This window comes from Canis lupus, chromosome 34 (genome assembly GCF_048164855.1).
Source record: "Canis lupus baileyi chromosome 34, mCanLup2.hap1, whole genome shotgun sequence".
NCBI classification, from domain to species: Eukaryota; Metazoa; Chordata; class Mammalia; order Carnivora; family Canidae; genus Canis; species Canis lupus.
The window spans coordinates 12423900-12443772 of record NC_132871.1 but is presented as its reverse complement, the minus strand read 5'-3'; the positions used below and the strand labels follow the sequence as shown (position 1 = coordinate 12443772).

At 39.5% G+C, this 19873-nt stretch overlaps 1 protein-coding gene across 3 annotated transcripts in view; it reads right to left on the bottom strand.

Moving 5' to 3' along the window:
- Positions 1-4205: 4205 nt before the first annotated feature.
- The window catches only part of CIRSR (corepressor of RBPJ and splicing regulator), a 39306-nt gene continuing 23638 nt past the window's right edge, over positions 4206-19873 (bottom strand). For 2 of the 3 annotated variants that reach the window (XM_072811027.1, XM_072811028.1), the window contains 3 exons: positions 8051-8157; positions 6645-6730; positions 4206-5256 (listed from right to left, as the gene is read on the bottom strand). In XM_072811027.1, coding sequence (XP_072667128.1) covers positions 4509-5256; positions 6645-6730; positions 8051-8157 — 941 coding nt within the window. In that variant the 3' untranslated portion in view covers positions 4206-4508. Of the gene's footprint in view, positions 5257-6644; positions 6731-8050; positions 8158-18936; positions 19033-19873 lie in introns of all 3 variants that reach the window. The other variant, XM_072811026.1, reaches the window with a different exon arrangement.

The following is a 19873-nucleotide window of genomic DNA, read 5'->3' as shown; positions in this document are numbered from 1 at the left end:
CCCCCCGGCGGTTTTCTGCGGCCGAGCGCAGGCGGGACTCGCCGCGTCCACCTGGGCGCGGGGCGAGAGCAGCAGGAGCGCCCCCCAGCGCCCTCTTCACCTGCGGAGCGGGGCGGCGGGAGCGGGGGCCTCGCTCTCCCAGCCCCGGAGGGCGAGCGCGCCGTCCGGCCTCCGCGGGAGCAGCGCGGGCGGGCGGGGCGCGGCGGGCAGAGGGGCCGGGGCACCGCTCCCGGGCGGGGGGGGGGGGCACCGGCGGGGGCCCCTCCCCGTGACACTCGGGGCGGCCTCTCGGCGCATCCTCCAGGGAGGGGGCAAGATGCGCCCCCCGATCCCCGGGTTGCATTTGGGTTTGAGGTGCGATCACAAGGCCGCCAGGCGCGCGTCCAGGAGGGAAGCGCCGCCGCCCGCGGGCTGGCGTGGCCCCTGGGGCGGCCCCGGCGCGGCCCCTCCCCCTCCCCCCCCGCTCCGGGAGCCCCCTCGGGTCGGCGGGTCAGCAGCGGCCGAGCCCGGGGCCTGCGCGCGTCCGCCCCCTCGGGAAGGCCGCTCGCGGGCGGTGCGCCGGGCTGGCGGGTCCTCGGCGCCCCTGGCCTCCCGCACGTCGCCGTCGCCGTCACGGTTGCCTCCCGAGGGAAGCCGCGGGGCGCGTGAAGGGAGGAGAAGGCGGCGGAGGTGAGGAGTATCCGCGTCCCTTTCTGTGGCGGCGGGAACCCGGGCGGGAGAATTCTCAGACCCCAGGCCTCCCTCCGTCCTGTTTCTCCCAACTTTTTAAAAAGCGTTTCTCCTTGTTAGTCAACAAACAAAACAAAAAAAACAAAACCAAAAAAACCGCTCCCCGAGGCCTGCAGCTACTGCACGCCTTTCTTTTTAAGAAGTGGTAACTACCAAGGTTTTCTTTCAGGAAACCGAGAAAAAAAGGTCCCTGCGCGCCCCTCGGCTCCTGAAGCGGCCCTGCAGCCTCCTCCCTGACCCGGAGCGCGGCCCCGAGGCCCGAGGACGCGGCCTTCCCGAGCGGCGCCCCCCGCGACCCGGGCCCGTGGGCACCGCGCAGGCAGGAGAGGGAGACGGCTCGGGGGGATTCTGCAGTCTTCGAGCTCCGGTGTGAGGAACAGGAAATGTTCGGTGACTGAGGCTGGGAAGGGCGGGCCGCCGGCAGCGTGGCCTGATCCGATCCAGCAGCAGCCGCCGCCGCCGCCGCCGTCTCAAGGAAGAACGGCCAGAAAGGTGTCTCCGGGCCCTGCAGAGAAAAGGCGTCCCTCGGCTTAGAACCGCGTGGCTCACACCAAGGTTCCCCCTTCCCAGGGCAAGGTAAGCGGACCTGCCGCTCTGCTGCGGCGGCCTCGGCCTATTGGGCACATTCATTAAATGGAGTCAGGACTAACTTACCACAGAGACGTTCAGATAAACAAACAAGTCCTAACCCAGTAACCTGAGCTTTCCTGGCCATTTGTAAATCGACAGCACCTCCTACAGGAATTAATTTGCTAGTGTTAAATTATGTTAAATGTTAGGCCAGGGGAAGGGGCGGGGAGCGCACCCCAGAAGCTGGCCCCGTGTCAGGCCCACAGACAAGTAGACGTCTCGAGGCACACCCAGCATTTCTTGACAAGAATCTCTCTGGTAAGGCTGAGAACGACAAACATTAAAACCAGACTTTTCTGGTGGTTTTCTACAGTATGTCACCGTTGAAGACTTGTTTGGGTTCTTGAATCATGGATTCATTGAACTTGGAGGCTGCCTCTTTGGCTTTCACAACTTACAGGCGTCTCCACACATACAACTAGACATCCTTTTCATTGTGGTGTTTACTTTCTACCTTGTATTTCAAAAACAAAAGCAGAATTAGATGTGTAACATTTTTCTTATTAAAAAAATCATTCTCAGTGCCTTATACCCTTATCATTACAAGTAGGAAGGACAAATGAACCTCTTTAAAGCCATTACCATGTTATGATTCTACGGGAAAATTCCTCCCTTCGGGTTTTAAGTTTGCAAAATTGTAATGCTGGCCCCCGGGGTGCTGTCCAGCACCTTTCAGTGACCAAAGCTGAGAGCCAAACAGCAAATCAACATCTTTGATAACCACAGAGGAGTTTTTCTCACCAGGAGATGGGCAAGATTATTGGGGCTGTTGGTAAGGCTTGATAGTTTCTCAAGCTCAACAATGAAGGATTTTTAAACCAGAGATTTAAAAAAAATCCTCACAGCCACTTTGTTTTTAATGGCCACTTACAAAGTTCTTAAAAAGTGGATCACACTTTTGTGAAAGTCAAATGAAAAAAGTGTAAGAAATGACAGTGTGTTTCTTTAACTCACTTTTAATTATAGGATGCATTTTGACATTTCTCTTCATGAACACTGTACTGGTTCAGGAACCCTTTGAGGCAGTTAAGTATTGCATAGGTTTTGACATTATAAAAATTATAAAGTCTAAAAAGGCGGAAGATAGAAAATAATCAGTGCAACACTGATGAACTCAAGGTGTAAATTAGCAGTCTTTATCAACTTCAAATGCATATTTTTTTTAAATGAAGGAAAGGGATCTTTGAGGTGCACAGTTTAAGTTATTAAGTAAGGAATACTGTAGAAGGCACTCAAATTCTCCCACCAACTCTCTTAAAAATCTAAAGTAATCAAAGGGCTCCTTATGCCTTTAGTTTCTTCTAAATAAGAGGGCATTTGTGTGTGTGCATATACATGACAAAGACATATCTATCAGGCTACCTGGCGCGATAACTCCTTTCAAACTTACTTATAGAATTTATGAAATTATGACTGCCATCCCTTAAAATCATCCAAACTAACCAATATTCGGATTGTATTAAAATTGTATTAAATAACAGATGTTTTTTCAAATGTGGAACCTTAAAAACAGAAATACTAAGTCCGAAATGTTTTATTACATGTTTTTTGGAATTGCATGTTACTTGTAATTTGTACTAAGAAATTTTTTTTCTGCAGTTTTTCTGTACCGTATCCTTTGAAGCACAAGGGAAAATCTGCAGCTAAATTTAAATATGCCTTATACACCTATGCTCATGAAATAGATTTAATAGTTTATAATAGTCCGTTCATGACATTATATAAATGCATAACCTTTAGAAGTAAAATGTTTAATATTTAATAGTCTATGCTAGTAGCAGAAAGGCCATCAAGTGGTAGGCAGGATAATGGGCCCTCTAAGAAGTACACGTTCTCATCCCTGGAACTGTAAATATGTTAGGTTACATGCAAAGGGGAATTAAGGTTGCAGACAGAATTAGGTTGCTAATCAGTTTCTTTTAAAATAGGGAGTTTCTGGGCAGCCTGGTGGCTCAGCGGTTTAGCACCGCCTTGGGCCCAGGGCCTGATCCTGGAGACTCAGGATCGAGACCCGTGTCAGGCAGGCTCTCTGCATGGAGCCTGCTTCTCCCTCTGCCTGTGTCTCTGCCTCTCTGTCTCTGTGTCTCTCATGAATAAATAAAATCTTTAAAAAAAAATAGGGAGTTTCTCCGGTGGAACCAATCTAATCAGAAAGGTCTTAAAAGTGCAAGAGGGATGCAGAATATCAAAGTGTCAGAATGATCAGATGTGAGGACTTAACTTTGCCCTTGTCAGTGCTGAAGATGGAAGAAGGGGCCAGGAGCCAAGGAGTGCAGCCGGGACTCCGGAAGCTGGAAATAAGCAAGCAAATGGATTTTCTCCGAGAGCCTCCAGAAGGAACCAATCTTGCTGAACCCTGATTTTAGCCCAGGGAGACCCATTTCGGACTTCTGATCTCCAGAAGTGTACAGTATATTGGTGGTGTTTGAAGTCTGAGGTAATTTGTTATGGTAGCACAGAAAACTAGGATGTATCCCTAGGTAAACATGAGAACAAAAACACCTGAAGGGAGCTTAAATGTTTTAAGGAAACACTGATCAAATCCACTGCTGAGGGGCGCCTGGGTGGCTCAGTTGGTTAAGCGTTTGCCTTCAGCTTGGGCTGTGATCTCAGGGTCCTGGGATGGAGCCCTGTGTCAGCTGCCTCCTCTTCAGGGAGCCTGCTTTTTCTTCTCCCTCTGTCTGCTGCTCCCCCTGCTTGTGCTCTCTCTCCAATAAATAAAACCTTAAAAATTCCACTACTGAATTCATACTGTAAGAATTTCAGCAATGATTATACTTTGCTTCAAGTAAATTCAAATCTTAAAAATACTAAGTTTGAACAGAAAAAAACAAAAATTAAATCAATTCAGTGTACTGTCATTCTTTTAATGATGTTTCAGAACAAAGAAAATGTTACAGAGTTATATGGGCTTTTTAATCTAGTATAGAGCACAAGAAACATTCATCAACAGAAGGTATTTTTACAGCCCCAAAAGAGGTTACTTAGAAATATTTGCAGAGTTCATTCTTACAGGACTCCTATGGTTTTTGTATTTGATATGACAGTTTTCAGGAATGGAAAATTAAAACAGAGCTTTTTTATTAGAAAGACAATAGTATATAATTTAGCCCTTGCCACAGGTATTCAGTGAGGGAGTGGAGATATTTTTATTCCCAGGTAATCGTCACATATAGTCTCTCTTTATTCTCTCTACTTCTGCTTCGTTCTCTTTGTGTCACTCTGGTATGCTTATCTCCTGGGTTCTCCCTGTGTGTTTTTCCTCCTCTATATGCATCTGTGCCATGGCTCCTGGTATCATTCTTTCCATTCCGCTTTTCACTGGGACTTCGCTGTGGCCGTTTTCTGCTTTCCCTTTGCTTGTAACTGCTGTGACTTCTGCTTCGGCTTCTCCTACCCCTCTCATCCCTGCTCTGGCTCCTGCTGCTCCTCTCATTTCTTTCAGATCCTCTCTTCTCTGGGCTCTGGTTATGGCTTCTGGACTTTCTGTCGGAATCAGAATGGCCCCATTTGCTATTCTCCCTAGCACTCTCTTGTTTTAAAAACCTAGGCTTTTCCTTGGCTTCATCCTTGTCATGATGACTGCTAGAAAATTCTTCATAAAGTTTTCTCTTCTTAGACTTGTCCTTCTCTTCAGAATCGTTGTTATTCCCTGAACACTTAATTTTCTTTCTTTTCTTCTTTTGTGTTTTCTTTTCTTTGTTGTCACTCTCACTACTGCTTTCTGAAGTCTCACTAGAAGAGGAGGAAGAAGAGGAGGAGGAGGAGGAGGAGGAGGATGAGGAGGAGGGAGACCTATTTTTATGTTTTTTGTGTTTACTTCTGCTTTTCTGAAGCTTTTTCTTTTTCCTATCTTTTTTCTTTTTCTTTTTTTTCTTCTCAAGTCGGTCCAATTTCCTGTTATTGGGAAAATAGTAACACACTATGTAAAAATAGTCCTTGTGTGGACAAATACAAAATTTTATTTATTTTTATTTTTTAAAGATTTTATTTATTTATTCATAGAGACAGAGAGAGAGAGAGAGAGAGAGAGAGGGGCAGGCAGAGACACAGGCAGAGGGAGAAGCAGGCTCCACGCAGGGAGCCTGACGTGGTACTCGATCCCAGGTCTCCAGAATCATACTCCGGGCTGCAGGCGGCGCTAAACCGCTGCGCCACCGGGGCTGCCCCAAATACAAAATTTTAAATAGACGATATATTTTCTTTGACACTATTGAAAGTGGTTTTCAAATATAAATGCATTCTTTATTAAATAACAATTTTCTTTCTTTAAATTATTCAAGTCACACACAAAATTAAATGCATTAGGCCCAATTCTCTCACTATACTTCCTTCAATGGTAATGACTATTAAAGAAAATTCTTACTGAATCAGAATTTGAAATTATATAGCACTCTGAATGAACGGTCAGCCTGACCTCAAGGAGGCTTTATAACGTTAGTTACGTGGTAACGTAAACTCAAATATATAGCTATAATCAGATGAAAAATTAATTATATGTATGTACTATTTTAAAGTATGGAAATACTAACCAATATTACATTACCAAAACTTAAGGGTATATTCTCCAGAAATTCTAAAAAAGAATACACTTTACACTTTTTTGTTTCTTGGTTTTGTTATATAAAATAATCACATACTAGTTTTCAATAACGGTTTAGATTTAAAAATAATTAGGACAATTTTACTAAGTCAGTCTGAATTTCTGAAGAGTACTTCACATCTCAGAAGAGTAACTTGTTTATGTGTTTGAGTTAGTCTGAAATAAATGTTTTCACTGAGTTCTGTCCGGCCATTCTCAAAATTCACAGACTGGAAACATCATGAGCTCCCTCTATTGGACTCAGCAGACATTTCTTGGATTCTTTAATCCAGCGGTAGTCTGTTTAACAAGATTCATATTTACCTTAAATTTAAATATTTTTCAGCATTGCTCATAAAATCTTACAAAAAGAGTAATCCATGGCCCTATATTTTATGAGAACTGTGTGCAAAGATATATACAAATCTATTTTATGAAAAGTAAAACCTACAAATAAAGCTATTTCCAAACTAAATGTTCTAAAAAGTATAATGAATTTGTGTCATAATCTGAGTATATAATCTTACACTCCTTTTCATATTATTGAAAGAAAGACAAAATTGTATTTCTAAGCTGAAGAACAAAGATGTGTTGCGTGGCTTAAAGTAGCTTCATATGTTCTTAGGATCAGGGTTAAATAGGATTCTAAGATGAAATATAAGAGAAAATAGTTGAATTCATTTAATATACACTTTTTAATTACCTGAGAAGTTTCTGTTTTTGTTTGGTTGTTAGTGACTTTAAAAATTCGACTTCTGGATCTTCTTCACCTTCACTTGCGACATATTCCTGAGTCGACAAAATATCAATAAATTGTTAGATTCAAGACAGATTAGTTATCAGATGGGAAGGAAAACATTTACAAATAAGAAATTTTGTGTTAGGGACATACTATAGATGAGTATGACATCCTGGATTGGGAAGTGGGGTGGGGGGTAGACTAAAAAATGTTTTATAGTCTGCCTGCCAAAGAGGATTATAACACGCTAAGAGGCTGAGATAACTGCTTTGTTGGCATTAACAAACTTTCCCAGGAAGAGGAAGATAGAGAAACAGACAAAACCATTTATAGCATGGCTTCTGCTCTCCATCTCTTGCATTTGAATTTAAACACTTAAGTGTTTAAGATTTTATTTTTAACTTAATGAAATGTTAAAGCCAAGAAGACCATGAACTTTTTTTTTTTTTAATTTTTATTTATTTATGATAGTCACAGAGAGAGAGAGAGAGGCGCAGAGACACAGGCAGAGGGAGAAGCAGGCTCCATGCACCGGGAGCCCGACGTGGGATTCGATCCCGGGTCTCCAGGATCGCGCCCTGGGCCAAAGGCAGGCGCCAAACCGCTGCGCCACCCAGGGATCCCGACCATGAACTTTTATAAGAAGGTCAAACCATCCACAATTTTAGCCTTTATAAATTCAACAGTACATTATCCAATATATGATTATCAAACACATACCAATGTATCAAACAGTACAAATAAACGACTATATTGGTTATATGTACAGTCCCGAGCAGTGCCTGGAAAGTAATGTGCCTCTTTGCACAGTACCACAACTTTCTGCCAATGGGAGTCTGGATTTTCACGTTGGTTCTGTCTCTCAACAACCACATGCTCCACAAGGGCAATCATTTCACTTCTCTGGGCTCCAGTTTCCTCATTAAATAAAATAGTTTGCATTAGGATATCAACAATCCTTCAAATGCAATCATTTTTCTGGATCTATGTCCAGTTTAATAAATTAAGTAAATTTAAAATATTTTCAATAATTTTTAGGAGTTTGCTTCCATACACTTCTTCCCTTTCGTTCTATTTAATGTAAGTTAGCAGGAAGGAAAAAAACCAACCTTATCACCAGTTCAGTTAGCGATTTTATCCACACAAACCTAGAGGAGCAGTTTCATTTATTAAAATATAGGTTTAAAAACAATTTCTCATTTAGGTTAAAATAATAAAGAACCAAAATCAAAATACATTTTAGGCATTTTCTTTGCTCTATCTTGCTTTCCTATGGATATATGCATATTGGAAAACATTAAGTAGCAATTCACAAGCAATCACATTTAGATTTATAGACATTTTCAGCTTACCGATAAAAAGATCATTACCTGTGATGGATCATTTGCGGTCAAGTTTCTCCCCAGTACATTTCGTTTCAGTGCAAACCCACTGTTTCTCATCTCCGCTATTAGCTCCGAGGGGTGCATCGATGGCCCTGTTCACAAAAATCGCAGTTTGAATGTATCATTTATATCTCTCTACCTTTTTTGGACTCCACAGTAGGAATGCAGTTGAAGCTTTGTTAAGTAAAATCACAGCTAAATCAACTCAATAATCTTCTGCTGAGCAAATAATCAGATATGATTTTCTAAAACAGCAGTCTGGAGATTCAGAATAGAAAATAATTGCATTTTTCTTTACGTGCTAGGGGATTCTCTTCTTATGTAACTTTGTCACATTGAAAAAGATACATTTAGCTGCTTGGCAGTTTTTAGGATAAAATCAAAGAAAAATAGTAAAAAACTGCGATTAAACTTTAATAGTTATTCTCATAGTAAGAATTCAAAAAACATACTTTTAAAGGTATATGAGCAATTTGTTATTGTAGTTTCCAATTCAAAATTCCTCACCCTTAGTTATCAAGTACCAATACTGAATACACTGCCATGTAGTTGCTAATTATCAAGAGAACACACACACAAACACGTATGTATGCAGGCATGTACACGCACACTATCCATCACTATTAAGCACTTTTGTTAATCTCTCATATATACAGAGTTTGAAATTTCTAGTTATTAATTTGGAGTTGATGATAATTTTAGGCTGGCTATAGGTGTGTGTGTGTGTGTGTATGTGTGTGTGTTATATTTTTCACAAGCTGCTGTTTCCACTTTTACAAAATCTCAAACTGAATAGCAAGCTTCTTTTGGGTCACATAGTATATACTAAAGATAAATAACATGGACTAAAGATAGATAACATTAAAAAAACAATTAAAAAAAGTCTGTGCCCTTTGCTTAACATTATTATCTTTAACATATGGAAGCAGAGATCCTTTCCTCTTTCTTTCATATTATTTCAGTTTCGTTTTCCCTGCTGCAGGTAGCATATAAGGACATTTTATGAAGCTGTTTGAAGTTTCTGGCCTAAATTATCTATACTGTCTTAAATGAACTTCCCTGGGTAATCTATCCAGAATATAAGGAAGAATAAGAAAGTTCCTGCCAAGAAGGAATTCATAAGGGAGGATGGGGGATAAACTTTAGAAACAGATTCTCTAGTTTGTTGATTAAATACTTCATCTGTGTGTCTTTTCACTACTTTATTGATCTTTTACTAGTTATTTGCATGTTCACTTACATGTTACCATGGAAAACAAAAGACAAAATTCAAATCTCAAATGCTAGTAACATCTTTGTTTACAAAGTTTGGTCAGGGCAGCCCTGGTGGTGCGGCGGTCGCCTGCAGCCTGGGGTGTGATCCTGAAGACCCGGGATCGAGTCCCCCGTCAGGCTTCCTGTAGGGTGCCTGCTTCTCCCTCTGCCTGTGTCTCTGCCTCTCTCTGTGTGTCTCTATGAATAAATAAAATATTAAAAAATAATAATAAAAAAATAAAAAGTTTGGTCAGAAAAGTTCAGGTGTATGTTACTATCTTTTATTAGAATCTATGGGCTTTACTATTCTATTCATACCACCAAGAACAACTGAAAGTAGGAACATAATTTTATAAAGTAGAAAATGTGTTTTTGGGCAGCCCTGGTGGCGCAGCGGTTTAGCGCTGCCTGCAGCCCGGGGTGTGATCCTGGAGACCTGGGATTGAGTCCCATGTCGGGCTCCCTGCATGGAGCCTGCTTCTCCCTCTGCCTGTGACTCTGCCTCTCTCTCTCTATGAATAAATAAATAAAATCTTAAAAAAAAAAAAAAAAAGAAAATGTGTTTCTGAAGCATCAAAACTACATTTCCTTGTTAACAACTTTTTTAGATGTCAAACGAATCCAGAAAACAAACCTGCTAAGACTTAGGATAAAAACTACTCCAGTAAAGGGCCAAAGAGCTTGGCCATTATGATGAGAGGCTACTAATTTCATCAAAAGATGGGTAATTTTAGGGGATCCCTGGGTGGCTCAGTGGTTTGGCGCCTGCCTTTGGCCCAGGGCGCGATCCTGGAGTCCCGGGATCAAGTCCCGTGTCGGGCTCCTGGCATGGAGCCTGCTTCTCCCTCTGCCTGTGTCTCTGCCTCTCTCTCTCTCTCTCTCTTTTTGTCTATCATAAATAAATACATAAATCTTAAAAAAATGGGTAATTTTAATAATTTTTTTAAAAAACATGCTTTTTACACTTTCATTACAGTAGTTAAAACTACTTCAAGAAAATGACCTCCCTTTAGCCAGTCTGACAGATTATATAGGTTATGAAACAAACATTATTCTTCCAGCATTTATATTGCTCCAAAACCTCAAGTGAACTCTGTGTAGTACATATGCTTGGCATATACTTCTACACTGTAAGACTAAATACTTAGGGAACTACCTGACAAATCATATTCAATAAACAGTAACAATTACTATTTTTACCAGTACCTATAAAACATTTAATTATTTTGACATATTCTTTAAAATTTAAAAAGTACTTTTAGAGTAGTATTTCTTAAAATTTAAAAAAATAAATTTAAAAAAATTTTTTTATTTAAAAAAAAATAAATTTTTTTTAAAGATTTTATTTATTTATTCATGAGAGACAGAGAGAGAGCGAGGCAGAGACACAGGCAGAGGGAGGAGCAGGCTCCATGGAGGGAGCCCGACGCGAGATCCCGGGTCTCCAGGATCACGCCCTGAACCCAAGGTGGCGCTAAACCGCTGAGCCACCAGGGCTGCCCATAATTCAGTCTTATTCACATATTCTAATACTTAAACCTTCTTCTTCTATTTTTTTTTTTTTTAAGATTTTATTTATTTGAGAGAGAGTGAGAGCCAGAGATCACAGAGGGAGAGAAGAGGGAGAAGCAGACTTGTTACTGACCAGGGAGCCTGATGCTGGGCTTGATCCAAGAACCCCGAGATCATGACCTGAGCTGAAGGCAGACGCTTCACCAACTGAGCTACCCAGGCACCCCTACTTAAACCTTCTATCATCAAAAGTTCTGAGTTTAGAAGATGTGACAAGTCAGGTTTAATGAAGATATATTTAGCAAGATATCTTTATACTTTCCCGTTATTGTGACAGTGGCTATGAAGAGTTAAATTGACATAAATGACTCTAGTTCTGAGAACTCAAAATTTAGTTGATACAATAGATTATACAGATATGTTGGAAAAATAGATTTTAAAAATATATTCAAATGCAAAATGACTACTTTCATGTGTAGTGCCTTAATAATTTAAATGACAACTGGATTTGGGGTTCAGGAATGTTTGATTTGCTCTTAGATTTGCTATGGTTGAATAATTCTAGAGAATTCAGGAAAAGGGTTTTGCTTTAAAATGTAGATTTGTTAGGGCTCCTTTCTAGATCACTTTAGTCAGGTTGGGTTAATAAGCCTCCACAGCATGAAAACCAATGTTACAACTTAGAAACTGTTTTCAACTTTCACTAATTTTGCAAACTTTCTTTGCTGTGATATATGAAACCGTCAAAATACTGATTGTGATTAATGTATTCAGTTTATGTCCCAATTAGACCTAGACTATTTTCTACTAGGAAAATACCATGCAGTCAGTGTCTCTGGGGAAAAAAAAGGCGGCAAATTATGTTGTACAAAATTATGTAAAGGCCCTAGTCTATTCATTTAGAGCATTCATTTTTTATAGAACTAAGTAAAAATAATGGAAGGTAAAAAGTATTCCATAGTAAAACAGATATTTTTATCAGAGAATAACAGAGGAAGCCAAAAGTTCTGGCTTTGAGAAAGGCCGTATCACTGACTTCACAAAACTGGATAGCAGTCCCAAGTGACTCCCAAGGAGAAAGCTAAATGGTGAAGGAAAAGACACGTGTTTCACTGCTAGCACAGTCCATCTGCTCTTCCCAAGGACAGATGTATCATTCCTTTCAAATGAAGCATTCTACAATTTCATGGTATTAAGTGGGAGAAGGGAGGGCACTGAATAATAGTAGGTTAGGTAAGGCTGTATTACAAATGCCTTTTCCTCCTTCCCCTAAATATAACACATCAATTTAATTTATGGGATGTTACTGTTTGCTGAAAAATCTCTGCTATTCCTAAAGTGAACATAGTTTTGCTGCTATTAAAGTGTGATGGGGCGCCTGGGTGGCACAGTCGGTTGTGTCAGGTTGCTTTCCGCTCAGGTTGTGATCTCAGAGTTATGAGACTGAGTCCTGCATTGGGCTCAGGCTCAGCACGGAATCTGCTTGGAATTCCTTCCCCTTCTCCCTCTGCCTCTCCCACTGGTATGCTTTCTTTCTCTAAAATCAATAAAAAAAATCTTAAAAAAGAAAAAAAAAACTGGTAGGGGCACCTGGGTGGCTCAGCCAGAGTTAAGCCTCTGTTGTTGATTTTGGCTCAGATCACAGTGTCGTGAGATGGAGCCCCTCCCTCCCTCTCCCTCTCCCTCTGCGACTCCCTGTGCTTGTTTGCATTCTCCCTCTCTCTCAAATTAATAAAATCTTTTAAAAAATGATAATTTTTTCCTTCCCATTGATTTTAACTTTATACAGTGAAGAATTCCTAACCTAGAGAGAATAATGTAATGAACCCTATGTACTCCTTTCAAAGTTTCAACAATTATATTTTGCCATTCTTATTACTTCTAACTTCCTTTACTTTTTGATAGAGTTACTGATAAGAGTATTTGATAGAGCTAAGTTTATTTGATAGAGATAAAATCTCAGATATCACTTTGGTAATTACTAATAAACAAGGAGGTGTTTTTTTTTTTTAAAGATTTTATTTATTTGAGAGAGAGGACAAACATGGGGAGGGGCAGAGGGAGAGGAGAAGCAGACTCCTTGCTGAGCAGGGAGCCCAATGTGGGGCTTGATCCCATGACCTGAACTGGGCAGATGCTCAACTGACAGGGCCATCCAGGTCCCCCAAGGAGTATTTCTCCATATCTTGGCGTTTTTTTAAAAAAAATATTTATTTATTTATTTGTTTGTTTATTTATTTATTTCAGGGAAAGAGAAAGCACAAGCATGAGCAGGGGGAGGGGCAGAGGGAGAAGCAGGCTACCCTCTGAGCAGAGAGCCTGATGAAGACCTTGATCCTGGGACCTTGGGATCATGACATGAGCCGAAGGCATTTAACTGACTGAGCCACCCAGGTGCCCCACCAAAGAGTATTTCATTTTCTTTTTTTTCCAAGGAGTATATCTTAAAAACAAAACCCTAATACCTTTATTACAACTGTCCCTATTGGCATTTTAAAAATATCATCTGATATCCAGTCATCATTCAGGTTGTCTCACAAGTATCTTTTCACAGTTGGTTTGTCCAGATTAGGATCCAAGCAGGGTCCACACACTGCATCTAGTTCATGTATCTCTTAAATCCCCCTCTCACTTTTTAAATTGAGGTATAAGTGACACATACCTTAAGTCTGTTTTAATCTAAAAAAAATTCACCACCCTTACCCTCTACCTGCTTTCATTTGTTGAGAAAACTGGGTCACTTGTTCTGCAAATTTCCATATTCTGGATAGTGATGTCATTTAATGTGTTCTTCTAGTCACTATATTTTCTATAAGTCGGTAGTTAGATCTAGAGGTTTATTATTAAATTACCTTGGCACTGTATACCATATACTTTGGAGAATACATAGAAAATATTCTTTAATTTAGATTTAGAAAAACGACAGTTGAAACACATTTCTGGTTAATGAACTAGACTAAGGGAAAAAATGCTGAGACTTCAAACCAGTATGTTTTGGTGCTACCATGTAGTCATAGTGACAGTGGTAGAACCTTAAAAATATGTGTTTTTTTTTTTTAAGATTTTATTTATTTATTAATGAGAGACACAGAGAGAGGCAAAGGGAGAAGCAGGCTTCATGCAGGGAGCCCGATGTGGGACTCAATCCTGGGACTCTGGGATCACGCCCTGAGCCAAAGGCAGATGCTCAACTGCTGAGCCACCCAGGCATCCCCAAAATATGTGTTTTAAAATAACCCCCCTAACATTATCACAAATAAAATATGATCTGTATTTCTGTGAAAGTACAACCTTCTTTCTTTCCTAAAATTAAATTGACTGTATCTAGTAAAAAAGCCACTCCTTGTTACTAAATGTAAAAAGGATACACAGAGACACTAGAGTACACAACTGAGAGGGAGATCTGTGTTTAGTGGGAACTATCAAGAATCTCATATATGACTCCTAATATTACCTAACCTTTTTGCTTTTAAGAAAGCTTATAGAAAGTTATCTTAAAAAAGACTGAAAAAGGGGGCACAGTGGGAACATGCAGCACAAGTCCCAGGGAAACAGTGAACAAAGCTATTAATAAAGTGTGTGGGTGATTTTTATTTATATAGATGAGAATGTTTTATGTATGATTTTCTAAAGGTTATGCAAGAACCAATTGTACTGAATTGCAATAAAACTGCTCCATACTGGGAATTTTCCTGACACACTGCCAGTTTAGCTTAGTGGAGGCTGGAAACAATAGGGTTTCTTATTGCCCTATCCCAAGTTCATACTGAAGACAGCTAATTTGATCTATATTAAAACATACAACGTAAAGGAAAAATTGAACATTTCATTTTAGTCTATGTCTCTGGAAAATACACAGAAACAAGGTAAGATAAAACTTCTCTTATTGTATGTCAGTAAAGAACAATATTTATTAAAAACAACCTTCCCTTTCAGAATAGTTAAAAATATATGACTTACATTTTATATCTTCAACTTAATTTACATGCAAATACTTTAGTGATGCTATATCCAGTGATAATAAAGTGAATTCACAGTCCATAGAGGACTAAGAAAAATCATTTGTGCTGTGATGAACATGAAGTGCTAGAAGTTAGCACCATGTTTTAATTAAGTTCTAAGAATATGAATGCTCCTGAGAGAGAATATGAGAGCTCTTGAAAATTATTCATTCACAAACCTCAAAAACATTATGCTGAATCAAAGCAGTCAGACACAGAAAATACATGCTGTATGATTCCATTTATATGAAGTTCATGAACAGGTAAAACTAACATATGAAATTAGATATTAGAACAGCAGTTGTGGGTGGAGGAGGCTGACTGGTAAGGGACAGAAGGGGATTTTCTAGGTTATGGCAATACTCTATGCTCTGAATCTTTGTCAGAGACATTGGTTACATGGGTACATAACATTAGTCAGACTTGAACTCTACACTTAAGAACCAGTGCATTTGGCTTAAAGTTACAAATGATATTTTAAACCAGTCAACAGTAATTACTCAATTATAGACTCTTAACTACATTTCTGTATTACATCTCTAACTATGGAGAGAGTCTGGCATAGGGAATTTCAACTTATTCATCCCTCCTATATAACATACAAAGTGATTTTAAAAATCATGTATTATTGAGAGATTATTATTATTAAATATTTATTTTTAAAGATTTTATTTATTTATTCATGAGGGTTACAGAGAGAGAGAGAGAGAGAGAGAGAGAGAGAAGTAGGCTTCCTACAAGGAGCCCGGTGCAGGACTTGCAGGACTTGATCCTAGACCCTGGGATCATGCCCTGAGCTGAAGGCAGATGCTCAACCGCTAAGCCACCCAGGAATCCAAGATTATTTTATTTCATTAGGCCTCTTAGAGAACAGAGAACTTAATTTTTGTCCTCAAGCTTATAAGCTTTTGGGGAACACTAGTTCATATCAAAGAACAGGAAAAATATAAATTATAAATCTGTGTTATAAGATATATTGAGAGATGATAAACAGTGATGCTTATAATAGTTAGCAAAACCTTTCCATTCAACCAGTAAACTATTATTTATTAAGCATGTACATTGTACAAGGCATTGGGATACAAAGATAAATAAGATACAGTCCCCAATTCAGAAAAACTTAGACTTTCCAGGAAAGAACAAGAAACTGAATTTGATTTTCAAACTGTCATACAATTTTGGAAAAGGCAAAAAGTATGGCATTCTAAGTGAGTGGAACATGATGAAGATTGTTAACTTCATTAAGTTTGATTTGCGTAGAATTAATATTTACTACGTGGACTACATTTCATTCGTTTTCCTTTTCCAGGTAATCACTAGCTAATTTCCTTTACTTGAAGCTGGCAGACCTTGAGTAGACAGAATGATGTTAATAGGAAGAATCATGTAAAAGAGAGTTACGACTGTGATCTGAAAATTGTAATACCCCTTGGAGATTATGGAAAGTGTAGCCCCCATTGCCCCACACATGGCTTTAACACAGACCAGAGTCATTTACTGATAGAACAGGATCACAACAATTAATTTGTTAATGTCAATGGAATTTTTCTTTTTTTTTTTTAAATCTTTCTTTTTTTTCATTTATTTATGATAGTCACACAGAGAGAGAGAGAGAGAGAGAGGCAGAGACATAGGCAGAGGGAGAAGCAGGCTCCATGCACCGGGAGCCTGACGTGGGATTCGATCCCGGGTCTCCAGGATCGCGCCCTGGGCCAAAGGCAGGCGCTAAACCGCTGCGCCGCCCAGGGATCCCCAATTTTTCTTTTTTTTTAAAAAGATTTTATTTATTTATTCATGAGAGACACAGACAAAGAGGCAGAGAGAGAGGCAGAGACACAGGCAGAGGGAGAAGCAGGCTCCATGCAAGGAGCCCGATGTGAGACTCGATCCCGGGACTCCAGGATCACACCCTGGGCCGAAGGGAGGTGCTCAACCACTGAGCCACCCAGGTGTCCCAGAAAAGAGCATTCATAGGCAAACGAATCTTTGCAATAAGTGTAAAATAATACATTCCTCAATTTAAACTATTTATTCATTTTCATATTGAATGAAACACACTAAAAACTATCGTGTAAACAAGACTGGATAGAGACATGTGAAACATTAAATACCCACCTAACATCATTTCAGCCATTTGTGGCTAAGTTCTCAGGCGTAGACATTGTAAAGAAAAAGAAATTTTGGGGAATGCAAGCTGGTGCAGCCCCTCTGGAAAATAGTATGGAGGTTCCTAAAAAAGTTCAAAATAGAGCTACCCTACGACTCAGCAACTGCACTACTGGGCATTTACCCTAAAGATACAAGCGTAGTAATCTGAAGGGGCACCTGCACCCCAATGTTCATAGCAGCAATGTCCACAATAGCCAAACTATGGAAAGAGCCCAGATGTCCATCAACAGATGAATGGATAAAGAAGATGTGGTGTATGTATATGTGTGTGTGTATACACACACACACACACACACACACACACACACACCACGGACTACAACTCAGCCATCAAGAAAATGAAATCTTGCCATTTGCAACAACATGGATGGAACGAGAGGATATTATGCTAAGCAAAAGAAGTCAATCAGGGAAAGACAGTTATCATATGATCTCACTCATAAGTAGAATTTAAATGAGAAAATAAAATGAGACAAAATTAGAGAGGGAAGCAAACCATAAGAGACTTTTAATCATAGGAAACAAACTGAGGGTCACTGGAGGGGAGGGGATGGTGGGATAGGATAAGTGGGTGATGAACATTAAGGAGGGCACATAAAGTAATGAGCACTGGGTATTATATAAGACTGATAAATCACTGATCTCTACTTCTGAAACCAATAATACAATATATGTTAATTACCCATATGTAGGGTAATATGTACCCATTATAATGATAATACAGTCATATTTATTAATGTATAACTAATTCCACAATGAAATTTTTAAAAAGTTATAAAAATGGAATATAGAGTATGGCCCATTTATGTATTGTATATTGTCTCTTTCTATATGAATAAATTTCACTAGGGAACTATATATGTTAATAAACACATATACCATATATAGAGAGAATAGAACACAAAATCTTGAAAGGACATAGGCCAAAATGTTAAAAGTTGTATTTCCTGTGCATGTTGGCAGAAACACGGGTGATTTCTGTTTCTTTTATATATTATCTTGATATATGCATCATTAATAATGACAATGAATTGTCTGCAACATTTAAGATTTCAAAATGGTCTGAAGAACACTGCAACAGAAACTTGTAAAGCCATCCTCAGCTTAAGAAATAAAATGCTAACACACCAAAAAAAAAAATTTTTTTTGTCTATATCAAAATTATCCAGTGACACCTTTTTGAATTTGAAATTTACTTTTATTAAAAATGTGTAATTTGCCATATTATATAAAGTCAGTTCCAAATATTTTAAAAATCGGGACACCTGGGTGGCTCAGTGGTTGAGCATCTGCCTTTGGCTCAAGGTGTGATCCTGGACTTCCAGGATCAAGTCCCACATCGGCCCCCTGCATGGAACCTGCTTCCCCCTCTGCCTATGTCTCTGCCTCTCTCTCTCTACGTGTCTCCCATGAATAAATAAAATCTTAAAAAGCCCAAATATTTAAAAAAAAATCATAGCTAAGTTAAAAAAAAAAAAAGGCAAAGTACTTTACATATATAGCAATTTAAGCCTAAAAAACCAAAAGTCAAGTAATTAGTAGAATATGAAACTCATGTTAACAAATTTGGACTCAATGTTTATTTACTGTTATGTTACTTTAACAACTTTTAGATTTTGGTACAATATATAAAGAGCCTTAAAATCCTCTCATCTTTCCAACAACAAAGAGGTGAAAAAAACAAATCTTCTTAGAGGTATTCGAGAATTGAGGCCACAGGGTAAAAACACTGCCCCTAAAACAGGAGATAGGTGACACACAGAATCACAGTTTAATGGGACCAGGAACGACCAATAGAGTCAGCAACTACTAGGAATCCTTAAAAGGGAAACATTGGACTGAGCAAGGACTAGCTTGAGGACTAAAACCACTTCTAGAAGTTTTACTTCCAGGAGCCTCACCAGGTTCCCACTATGAATATCTCCTTGTACTTACCTTCCAACAGTAAGAAACAAAAGTAATCATTCTGAAATATTCCCAGGCATATGCTTCTTCCTCTGCCTGTGTCTCTGCCTCTCTCTCTCTCTGTGACTATCATTAAAAAATAAAAAAAAATAAAAAAAAGACCTATTTTTTAAAAAGATTTTATTTATCCATTCATGAAAGACAAACACACACACACACACACACAGAGAGAGAGAGAGAGAAAGAGAGAGAAAGAGAGAGAGGCAGAGACACAGGCAGAGGGAGAAGCAGGCTCCGTGCAAGGAGCCCGACGTGGGACTTGATCTCGGGACTCCAGATCACGTCCCAGGCTGAAGGCAGACACTAAACTGCTGAGCCACCCAGGGATCCCCACTAAAGACCTATTTACCTCAGTTTCATCTACCTGATGATACATCATGTCTAGCTTTCAACAAAAAAAATTACAAGTATGCTAAAATACAAAGCAAACATCAGAATCAGACTTTTAGCTAAGATGTAAATTCTGGACTTACCAGATTGTGAATTTAAAGAAGACTAATATGCTAAAGGCTCTAATGGACAGAATGGGCAACATGTAAAAACAGATGGGTAGGGGCGCCTGGGTGGCTCAGATGGTTAATACCTGCCTTTGGCTCAGGTCATGATCTCAGGGTCCTGGGATCGAGCCCCTTATTGGACTCCCTGCTCAGTGGGGAGTCTGCTTCTCCCTCTCCTTCTGCCTCTCCCCCCTGCTCATGCTCTCTCTTGTCTCAAATGAATAAATAAATTCTTAAAAAAAAGACAAACAAACCCAGATGAGTAATATAAGCAGAGATAGAAACACTAAGATAAACAATCTAAAGGAAATACTAGAAATAAAAGATTTTAATAGAAATAAAGAATGCCTCTGATCAGTAGACTGGACAAGGCTGAGGAAAGAATCAGTGAGCTTTAAGATATGTGAATA